This window comes from Hyla sarda, chromosome 8 (assembly GCF_029499605.1).
Source record: "Hyla sarda isolate aHylSar1 chromosome 8, aHylSar1.hap1, whole genome shotgun sequence".
In the NCBI taxonomy this organism is placed as follows: Eukaryota; Metazoa; Chordata; class Amphibia; order Anura; family Hylidae; genus Hyla; species Hyla sarda.
Window position 1 is genome coordinate 18,968,477 of NC_079196.1, and position 11,552 is coordinate 18,980,028.

Here is an 11,552-nt window from a genome sequence, read left to right on the forward strand (position 1 = left end):
CAGTTGATTTATAAAATCAAGTTTTTTCCTGGATAACCCCTTTAAATATAAAAAAAAAGTAATAAATGTGTGTAACCCCTTCCCCTAATAAAAGTTTAAATCGCCCCCATTTCCCATTTTACACATAAAATTATGTAAAAAAAAGAAAAAATAAACATATGCGGTATCGCCGCATGCGTAAATGTCTGAATTATTGAAATGTAATGTTAATTAAACCGTTCGGTAAATGGCCTAAAAGTAAAAAAAATACCAAAGTCCAGAATTGCGCACTTTTGGTCACTTCATATAGCAGGAAAAAATCCATATAAAGTGATTAAAAAGTCCATTAAAAACAAAAATGGTACCGATAAAAACTACAGATCACAGCGCAAAAAATGATCCCTCATATAGACGCATATGTTGAAAAACAAAAAAGTTATAGGGGTCAGAAGGCAGAAGGGAACACTTTTAAGCATACTCATTTTCTTACAAAAAGTTATATTTTTCACTAGGAAAATAAAACAAAACCTATATAAATTGGGTATTGTTGGAATCGTATGAACCTACAGAATAAAGATAAGTTGTCACTGTTACCGAAAAAAGCACTGCGTAGAAACGCAACCCCTAAAATTAGCATAATGGCGTTTTTTTTTTTAATCCAATTTTGTCCCACAAGTATAATTATTTATTATATATTTTTTTTTGGTTTCACCATACATTTTTTTGTAAAATGAGTGATGTTATTACAAAGTACAATAAGTCCTGCAAGCAACAAGCCCTATAGATAAGTTGCAAGAGTTATGGATTTTAGAAGACTAGGAGGAAAATATAAAAACACAAAAACTGAAAAATCGCTGCGTCATTAAGGGGTTAAAGAAGCACTCAGGAAATTTTTTATTATTATTATTTTTTCTTATGTAGTGCAGCATAGGCTATTATTAATGAATAATATAGAGATTCTTGTGTATGTCTTGTGCTTACCTGTTTTAGCTGATGTAGCAGGAATGGTGTTTTCAGCCATTCTTTTCTGCAGAGAGGGAGTGTGGAGTCTCATTACTGCAATTCGCCTAATGGGACCAACCTAATCACCTGGCTAGAACCAGAAGCCTAAACTGCTGAAACTCATAAGTGGGTTGGTGACTTTAATAACAATGCAGTGTTTTATAAAGATTTGAAGCCTTCAGGCTGTTTTTACACGTTGCATTTTTACAGTTTTTTTTTTTAAAGGTTTTAAATGCGTTTGGGCAGGGTTTTCGCTGCAGTTTGTGATTTGCGCAATTTTTGCTACAATTTAGGAAGAAACAAGATGAAGTGGAAAAACCCAAAACAAATTCCACATGTGAACACAGTCTCAGGAAATCCCATCCCATAGAGAAAAGAGCTAGAGGGGAGGGGTAGAACTACTATATATCCTGATCCTATAGCAATAGCAGCAATATACAGGTAGAGCTGGAGGAGAGGTGTATAACTACTATGTATACTTATCCCATAGAGATAGCAGCAACAGTATACAGATAGAGCTAAGAGTTGTAACACTGCTATATTTCCTGATCCCATAGAGCGAGCAGCAGTATACAGACACAGTTGGGAAGGGAGGGGTCTGTGAGCTCCTAGAAGGAATCTGATAGGTGATGATGTCATCATGTAGTTCACAGGAAGTCAGCTGACCTAGGACAGACCACTTCCTCTGACACATTTTCCACTGATTTAATGTGGGTCAGACTTGGGATCGCATTACTCAGTTACAGTATGCATGCAGCTGTGCTGGAATAAAACAGATGGCGCTATAGGAAAAGTGATGTGCATGATGTGGGCAAAACAAAAAAATCTGGAGTGCCTCTTTAAGTCAGTAATGACCATGGCATACAGGCGATCAGATGTGAGCGCCGGTCCCCTTTCTTCTCTAGTTGATCCCCCATCCCCACAGCGCAAAAGTGGGGTGTTGAGCGGCTGAGGCACCTAGGTCTGCCATCTTAGTGTTTCGGCAGGGTGTACTATAGAGCGGACGGATCAGGATACATCAGTATCTCAGTGTATTGTACAAGCAGTCAAATTGCTCTCTCCTCTTCGTGTTTCGGCAGGTCGGGTCGGAGAGCTCCCACGGCGCAGAGTCCCTTCTGACGGAGCTGATCCTGCGCCGTATCTCCTGCACTCCGCAGAATCTCACCGCCTTCGAAGAGTCCGTGCCCAAGTCGTTCATGATCAGCGCTGACATGGCCCATGCCGTGCACCCCAACTACATGTAAGAAGCACCACTGTGACCAGCATAGCACTGTGGCCATGACTATGGAGAACCAGTGTGCCTCCAGCTGTTGCAGAACTACAACTCCCAGCATGCCCGGACAGCCAAAGGCTGTCCGGGCATGCTGGGAGTTGTAGTTTTGCAACAGCTGTAGGCATCCTAGATGCATGTTCCCAATTTGCAAACTGGTTTCCAATTTGGCCGCCATTACGATACAGACCTATAATCTGAGAATCTATTGCTACGTTGTATCCAATTGACTAATGTATCTCAGTGAATCTGATTTTTCAGTCACTCCCCTCTATACAGGATTTTGCTTTACCCAATAATGTTAAAGAGCTAATTTCTACAAAAAAACAGCACCACACCTGTCTTCAGGTTGTGTGAGGTATTGCAGCTCAGTTCCATTGAAGTGAATGAAGCCAAGTTGTAATACCACACACTACCTGAGGACAGGGGTGGTGCTGTTTTTTGAAGAAATTAGCTCTGTTTTCCTATTTCTGGATAACTCCCTTTTTTTATTTTTTATTATAGGGACAAACATGAGGAGAACCACAGGCCCCTCTTCCACAAGGTAAGTCCCTACTGCTTTGTATTTTATACTGCAGCTTTTATACAGTACATTGTATCCTGCACCCTCTTAGTTTTCCATTTGGGGCCAAAAACATTGTATCCTGCACCCTTCTTAGTTTTCTATTTGGCATCAAATACATTGTACCCTGCACCCCATTAGTTTCCCACTTGGCATCAAATATGTTGTACCCTGCACCCCCTTAGTTTATTTGGCGTCTTCACTAGTATTAAAGGGGTAGTCCGGTAAAAAACAAATTTATCTTTTTCATATCAACTGGCTCCAGAAAGTTTAAAAGATTTGTAAATTACTTCTATTAAAAAAAATATATTAATCCCACCAGTACTTATCAGCTGCTGAAGTTGAATTCTTTTCTGTCTTACAACAATGCTCTCTGCTGACACCTCTGTCTGTGTCAGGAACTGTCCAGAGCAGGAGAGGTTTGCTGTGGGGATTTGCTTCTACTCTGGACAGTTCCAGAGACAGAGAGAGCACTGTGGTCAGAAGAACAACTCAACTTCAGCAGCTGATAAGTACTGGAAGGATTAAGATTTTGTAATAGAAGTAATTTACAAATCTGTTTAACTAAAAATAGTTTTTCACCAGAGTACCCTTTTAAATATGACACAATGTAACAATTGCTGTATATGTATATTTTTAAGGGACCTGTCATCAAAGTGAACAGCAACCAGCGCTACGCCTCCACAGCTGTGACCGAGGCCGTCCTGCGGGAGATTGCGGGACGTGTTGGAGTCCCACTGCAGGTGATCAAGACACATCTCCAAAATTACTTATATAAAATGTACACTGCTCAAAAAAATAAAGGGAACACTAAGATAACACATCCTAGATCTGAATGAACTAATCGTATGAAATACTTTCGTCTTTACATAGTTGAATGCGCTGACAAAAAAATCACACAAAAATTATCAATGGAAATCAAATGTATCAACCCATGGAGGTCTGGATATGGAGTCACCCTCAAAATCACAGTGGAAAACCCCACTACAGGCTGATCCAACTTTATGTAATGTCCTTAATACAAGTCACAATGAGGCTCAGTAGTGTGTGTGGCCTCCACGTGCCCGTATGACCTCCCTACAACGCCTGGGCATGATCCTGATGAGGTGGAGGATGGTCTCCTGAGGGATGTCCTCCCAGACCTGGACTAAAGCATCCGCCAACTCCTGGACAGTCTGTGGTGGATGGAGCGAGACGTCCCAGATGTGTTCAATCGGATTCAGGTCAGGGGAACGGGCGGGCCAGTCCATAGCATCAATGCCTTCCTCTTGTAGGAACTGCTGACACACTCCAGCCACATGAGGTCTAGCATTGTCTTGCATTACTAGGTACCCAGGGCCAACAGCACCAGAATATGGTCTCACAAGGGGTCTGAGGATCTCATCTCGGTACCTAATGGCAGTCAGGCTACCTCTGACAAGCACATGGAGGGCTGTGCGGCCCCCCCAAAGAAATGCCACCCCACACCATTACTGACCCACCGCCAGACCTGTCATGCTGGAGGATGTTGCAGGCAGCAGAACATTTTCCACGGCGTCTCCAGACTCAGTCACGTCTGTCACATGTGCTCAGTGTGAACCTGCTTTCATCTGTGAAGAGCACAGGACACCAGTGGCGAATTTGCCAATCTTGGTGTTCTCTGGCAATTGCCAAACATCCTGCACGGTGTTGGGCTGTAAGTACAACCCCCACCTGTGGATGTCGGGCCCTCATACCACCCTCATGGAGTCTGTTTCTGACCGTTTGAGTGGACACATGCACATTTGTGGCCTGCTGGAGGTCATTTTGCATGGCTCTGGCAGTGCTCCTCCTGCTCCTCCTTGCACAAAGGAGGAGGTAGCGGTCCTGCTGCTGGGTTGTTGTCCTCCTACGGCCTCCTCCATGTCTCCTAATGTACTGGCCTGTCTCCTGGAAGCGCCTCCATGCTCTGGACACTACACTGACAGACACAGCAAACCTTCTTGCACAGCTCGCATTGATGTGCCATCCTGGATGAGCTGCACTACCTGAGCCACTTGTGTGGGTTGTAGACTCCGTCTCATGCTACCACTAGAGTAAAAGCACCGCCAGCATTCAAAAGTGACCAAAACATCAGCCAGGAAGCATAGGAACTGAGAAGTGGTCTGTGGTCACCACCTGCAGAACCACTCCTTTATTGGGGGTGTCTTGCTAATTGCCTATAATTTCCACCTGTTGTCTGTTCCATGTGAAATTGATTGTCAATCAGTGTTCTTCCTGAGTGGACAGTGGGATCTCACCCCAGTGTCAGTGACTTGTTGTTACATTGTGTTGTTTATGTGTTCTCTCTATTTTTTTGAGCAGTGTATGTGTGTGTGTGTGTATGTATATGTGTATATATAATACACAGTGTATATATAATGTTTTTTTTACATTATGATACCTTTTTGAATAAAAACAATTTGTATCTTTAGGAATTCATGGTGCGGAATGACGTTCCGTGCGGCACCACCATTGGTCCCATCCTGGCCAGTAAGCTGGGCCTGAGGGTTCTGGATTTAGGATCCCCGCAGCTGGCCATGCACTCTGTGAGGGAGATGTGCTGCACGTCTGGTGTCATGCAGACCTGCACTCTCTTCCAGGTAACGTATATGTCTGGGTGTCATGTCTAGGAGCCACCTGTAGGGCGGTGATCATCAACCTGAAGCTCTCTAGCTGTTGCAAACCGCCATTCCCGCGCAAGTTTTTGAAACAGTTGGAAAGCTGTAGGTTGCAGATCTGTACTCTAGAGGGCGCTCAAGGCAGCGTAATGAGCAGAAGATGACATACTTAATATAGGCGTTACGAGTCAGTGGGGAAATAAAGAATAAATATGCACACAGCAGGACGCGTGTCTGGAGGAGTGATATCGTTTTTCCTTTTAGTGCATATAAAGCAGTAACTATGAAAAATTACAATTTAGGTCTTTCCAACCAGGGTGCCTCCAGCTGTTGCAAAACTACAACTCCCAGGAATGCTGGAAGTTATAATCTAGCAATATATTTATGCAAATAACTGATGTAAAATAAAAGCTCTGCAACTTTCAGATATAAATTCTCACAGCTGAGGGTTTGCAACACTTGCATCCAGTCTAGACAAGGCTGATACATTGTAACGAACTGTCCAACCAGGAAGAGATTTGATGTTGATGCCTTTAAAGGGGTATTCCAGTGAAAAAAAAATTTTTTTCTTAAATCAACTGGTATCAGAAAGTTAAACAGATTTGTAAATTACTTCTATGTAAAAATCTTAATCCTTCCATTACTTATCAGCTCAGGAAGTTCTTTTCTTTTTGAATTTCCTTTCTGTCTGACCACAGTGCTCTCTGCTGACACCTCTGTCCATGTCAGGAACTGTCCAGAACAGGAGAGGTTTGCAATGGGGATTTGCTCCTACTCTGGTCAGTTCCTAAAATGGACAGAGGTGTCAGCAGAGAGCAATGTGGTCAGACTGGAAAGAACTGCACAACTTCCTGTGGAGCATAAAGCAGCTGATAAGTACTGGAAGAATTAAGATTTTTAAATAGAAGTCATTTACATATCTGTATAACTTTCTGGCACCAATTGATTTAAAACAAATTGTTTTCCACCGGAGTACCCCTTTAACTTCACAGAGGATTGGATAGAAGTGTAACAAACCATGACAAGTCAGTGGTCTTCAATCTGTGGCCTTCAAATTGTTGCAAAACTACAACTCCCAGCATGCCCGGACAGCCGTAGGCTGTCCGGGCATGCTGAGAGTTGTAGTTTTGCAACAGCTGGAGGCGCACTGGTTGGGGAAATGCCGCTCTGGAGGAAAGAAATAATGTTTATAGTCACTGGCAGCAAGTCTAGATCTTGGAACTGGTGAGGAATTGAAACATACAGTATGCTGGGGGTTGTAGTTCATGACTATATGTATGAAATAAGAAGGAATTGTATTCTAGTCATGTTGGGGGTTGTAGTTCACTACTATATGAATGAAATAAAGGAATTGTATTCTAGGCATGTTGGGGGTTGTAGTTCACTACTATATGTACGAAATATAAAGTAATTGTGTTCTAGTCATGTTGGGGGTTGTAGTTCACTACTATATGTACGAAATATAAAGGAATTGTGTTCTAGTCATGTTGGGGGTTGTAGTTCACTACTATATGTATGAAATATAAAGGAATTGTATTATAGGCATGTTGGGGGTTGTAGTTCACTATATGTATGAAAAATAAAGGAATTGTATTGTAGGCATGTTGGGGGTTGTAGTACAATATATGTATGAAATAAGAAGGAATTGTATTCTAGTCATGTTGGAGGTTGTAGTTCACTACTATATGTATGAAATATAAAGGAATTGTATTATAGGCATGTTGGGGGTTGTAGTTCACTACTATATGTATGAAATATAAAGGAATTGTATTATGATCATGTCCAATGGTTGGGTCACGCTGGGGGTTATAGTTTTCTTTGTAATAATAGAATTGTACTCTGGTCATACTGAGAGTTGTAGTGCTCTATGTACAGTATAATGTATTACGGTCATGTTGGGGGTTATAGTTCTCTGTGTGTAGAGAATAATATAATTGTATTATGGTTGTGCCCAGCGGTTGGTTATGTTGGGAGTTGTAGTGATCTTTGTATAAACTATACACTACAATTGTGTTATGATCATGTTGAGTGTTGTAGTTTTTCACTTACAGAGTATAATAGAGTTGTATTAAGGTTATGCCCAGCGATCTGTTCAAGTTGGGAGTTGTAGTTTTCTTTGTAGTAATATAATTGTATTCTGGCCATACTGAGGGTTGTAGTGGCCTATATACAGAGTATAATGTATTATGATCATGTTGGGGGTTATAGTGCTCTGTGTGTATTGAATACTAGAACTCTATTATGGTGGGTGAATATTAGGAGTTGTAGTGTTCTTTGTATAAACTATACTAAGATTGTGTTACAATCATGTTGAGGGTTGTAGTTTTTCACATACAGAGTATGATACTATTGTATTATGGTCATATTGAGGGTTGTAGTGCTCTATGTACAGAGTATAATGCATTGTTTCCCAAGCAGTGTGCCTCCAGCTGTTGTAAAACTACAACTCCCAGCATGCCCGCACAACCGAAGGCTGTATTATGGTCATATTGAGGGTTGTAGTGCTCTATGTACAGAGTATAATGCACTGTTTCCCAATCAGGGTGCCTTCAGCTGTTGCAAAACTACAACTCTCAGCGTACCCGGACAGCCGAAGGCTGTATTATGGTCACATTGAGGGTTGTAGTGCTCTATGTACAGAGTATAATGCACTGTTTCCAATCAGGGTGCCTCCAGCTGTTGCAAAACTACAACTCCCAGCGTACCCGGACAGCCGAAGGCTGTATTATGGTCATATAGAGGGATGTAGTGCTCTATGTACAAAGTATAATGCATTGTTTAACAAGAAGGGTGCCTTCAGCTGTTGAAAAACTACAACTCCCAGCATGCCCGGAGTTGTAGTTTTGCAACAGCTGGAGGCATCCTGCATGGGAAACACTGGTATAATGTATTATGGTCATGCTGGTGCGTATAGTGCTCTGTGTGTAAAGTATAATGGTCATTCCCAGTGGTTGGAGATGTTGGGAGTTGTAGCGTTCTTTGTATAAACTATAGTAAAATCGTATTCTGATCATGCCCAGTAGTTGGTGATGATGAGAGTTGCAGTGTTCTATGTATAGTATAATAGAGCTGTATTATGATCATGTCTAGTGTCCCAGACCTGTTAGGGGTTGTAGTGTTTTATTTGTGTAGTATTGTTATGGTCATGTGATCAGTTTCCTATTAGAGTCCTATGCATTCTGGGTTTTTGTAGGTAAAGATGTAGCAGAGCTGAAAATGTCATTTAACCCTTAGTGGCCGATATCACTTGTCCTGTGTTATTTATTATTTTGGAGTCCTATGTAAAAGCCACAGATAAAATAAGAGCGATAACGCACGTTTACGACAAACTCGGCTCAGCTACATCGATACCTAAAGTGATTGTATAATGTTTATGGTAAATTTTCTCCTCAGCCTCTGTACTAGGCTACACCCCCCCCCCCCCCCCCCCCCCCCTGTTTGCGATACGGATTACGGCAGGGCGGCGTGTTGCCCTCGTGACGCGGCGGTCGCTGGCCTCTGTGTCTCGGACACGTCGGCGTGTTTGTTTACGTTCACGTGGCCCCGTGTCCCAGCAGTCGCTTCGCAAGCGTCTTTCTATCGGGCCGCGTGTGCGAGCTTCTAATTGTGTGTGTGCGCCCGTCTCCCATTGGCTGCCGCCGTGGCAACCTACACTGGCCTTGAAGTCAATGGGCGGTTGCTGTGGCAACAGCCGACATCAGTGGGCTAGTCGAGTGGTTGCTATGGCAACACCGGGACTTCTCTAATGAGCAATAGCGTGTATTAGCCTATGAGATGATATAATGGAAACCATGGAAACCTGAGCCCACCCCCCCCTCCACCTCTTCCCCGCTCGTCTTTTTAGTCTGCGCGATCTCTCGGGTATTCGCTTTTTTCGGATCCTCTCCCCTCGCTCTGCTTTTCCCATGATTCTCTAGGAGTGCGGCTTAGTGACAAGGCAGGGGTCTGCAAACTGTAGCCGTCGAAATTGTGCAAAACTACAACTCCCAGCATGCCCATACAGCCAACCTGCTGGGAGTTGTAGTTTTGCAACAACTAGAGGCACCCCCGGTTGGGAAACAACTGCTCAGAATGAAAATAACCTAATTGTAGTTTATTAATTTTATATACATCAAATGTTTAAGCACTACAAGTGCCAGCATGCTGGGAGTTGTAGTTTTACAACAGCTGGAGGCACTCTTAGTTGGGAAACCCTGTCACAAACGGTGAACACGCCGATCTCCACAAAAGTATGGGGATCCAGTGTGGTCACATCTGCCCATCAGGCCTGTTGCTAGGCAACCGTTGCTTCACACCCAAGGCGGCCATCTTTATTTTATGCAGCCTCCAATTTTACAGTACGACATTACAAAAAAATTGGATAAAAAGTACAAAGGTTAAAATGTCCACAATATGGCGCCGTCTGCAGAGGTAAAACGTGAATCTGTAACAGGCCTCGTCCTACCCATGTAACACTTAGGCCTCGGTGCCATATGTGTTATTTGCCACTGCCACGTGGACGATATAGCGGCAGGATGACACATTATTCAGCGATGTCGTCATAGATACATATAGCTTCCATTTACCCAAATGAACGCCTCCCCCAAAAGCTCTATAGAGAGCCTTAAAGGGGTACTCCAACCAGGGGGCCTCCAGCTGTTGCAAAACTACAACTCTCAGCATGCCCGGACAGCCGTTGGCTGTCCGGGCATGCTGGGAGTTGTAGTTTTGCAACATTTTGAAGGCCACAGTTTGGAGACCACTGACTTGTCGTGGCTGAGGGGTTGTTACACTTCTATCCAATCCTCTGTGGAGTTAAAGGGGTACTCCAGTGGGAAAACACTTTTATTTATTTTTTTATCAACTGGTGCCAGAAAGTTAAACAGATTTGTAAATGACTTCTATTTAAAAATCTTAATCCTTCCAGGACTTATCAGCTGCTGTATACTCCAGAGGAAGTTGTGTAGTTCCTGCAACTGTCCAGAGCAGGAACAAATCCCCATAGCAAACCTCTCCTGCTCTGGACAGTTTCTGACATGGATAGAGGTGGCAGCAGAGAGCAGTGCAGTCAGACTGGAAAGAACTACACAACTTCCTGTGGAGCATACAGCAGCTGTTAAGTACTGGAAGGATTAAGATTTTTAAATAGAAGTAATTTACAAATCTGTTTAAATCAACTGGTGCCAGAAAGTTAAACAGATGTGTAAATTACTTCTATTTAAAAATCTTAACCCTTCCAGTACTTATCAGCTGCTGTATGCTCCACAGGAAGTTCTTTTTCTTTTTGAATTTACTTTCTGCCTGACCACAGCGCTCTCTGCTGCCACCTCTGTCCATGTCAGGAACTGTCCAGAGCAGGAGAGGTTTGCTATGGGGATTTGCTCCTGCTCTGGACAGTTCCTGACATGGACAGAGGTGTCAGCAGAGAGCACTGTGGTCAGACTGTAAAGAACTACACAACTTCCTCTGGAGCATACAGCAGCTGATAAGTCCAGGAAGGATTAAGATTTTTAAATAGAAGTAATTTACAAATCTGTCTAACTTTCTGGCATCAGTTGATTTTAAGAAAATCGTTTTCCACCGGAGTACCAGCATCTTCAGTGCTCTGGATGCATCTATAGACATGTGTAGCTGCGGTATGAGTGTACCCTATACGTATAATGCGTGTTGCCTCCAATTGGTCATGTGACTATCCTCTTCTCTTTTCGCAGGGGTTCTTTGAGCAGTATCCGACTGTGAACAACAGTCTTTTGGTGGATTAAAGAGATTGTCCTCCTATCCCGTGGACAAGAGCACGTGTTCCCTACCTACCCGGGCCCCCGTATACCATGTGATGATGGGTGTGGTGTTTGTGCAAGAATAATAAAGAACTGCCCCTTATCTGTGGAAATAAACACATTTTCTGTATATTCACGGTGTATGTACTAAAGTTCTGGTTAATGCCAGTAGTCTACGAGTCGTCCTCTTCCAAGACCAAGTGTTTCCCAACCAGGGTGCCTCCAGCTGTTGCAAAACTACAACTCCCAGCATGCCCAGACAGCCGAAGGCTGTCTGGGCATGCTGGGAGTTGTAGTTTTGCAATAGGTTTAATACATGCTAGAAGTTGTATAAAAAAAAATATATATATATATATATATATATA

General features: G+C 42.9%; 1 protein-coding gene across 3 annotated transcripts in view; it reads left to right on the top strand.

Annotated features, from left to right (window-relative positions):
• The window catches only part of DNPEP (aspartyl aminopeptidase), a 77,403-nt gene extending 66,074 nt beyond the window's left edge, over positions 1–11,329 (top strand). For 2 of the 3 annotated variants that reach the window (XM_056537030.1, XM_056537029.1), the window contains exons 11-15: positions 2,061–2,221; positions 2,756–2,795; positions 3,455–3,556; positions 5,246–5,413; positions 11,122–11,328. In XM_056537030.1, coding sequence (XP_056393005.1) covers positions 2,061–2,221; positions 2,756–2,795; positions 3,455–3,556; positions 5,246–5,413; positions 11,122–11,172 — 522 coding nt within the window. In that variant the 3' untranslated portion in view covers positions 11,173–11,328. Of the gene's footprint in view, positions 1–2,060; positions 2,222–2,755; positions 2,796–3,454; positions 3,557–5,245; positions 5,414–11,121 lie in introns of all 3 variants that reach the window. The other variant, XM_056537028.1, reaches the window with a different exon arrangement.
• Positions 11,330–11,552: the final 223 nt, after the last annotated feature.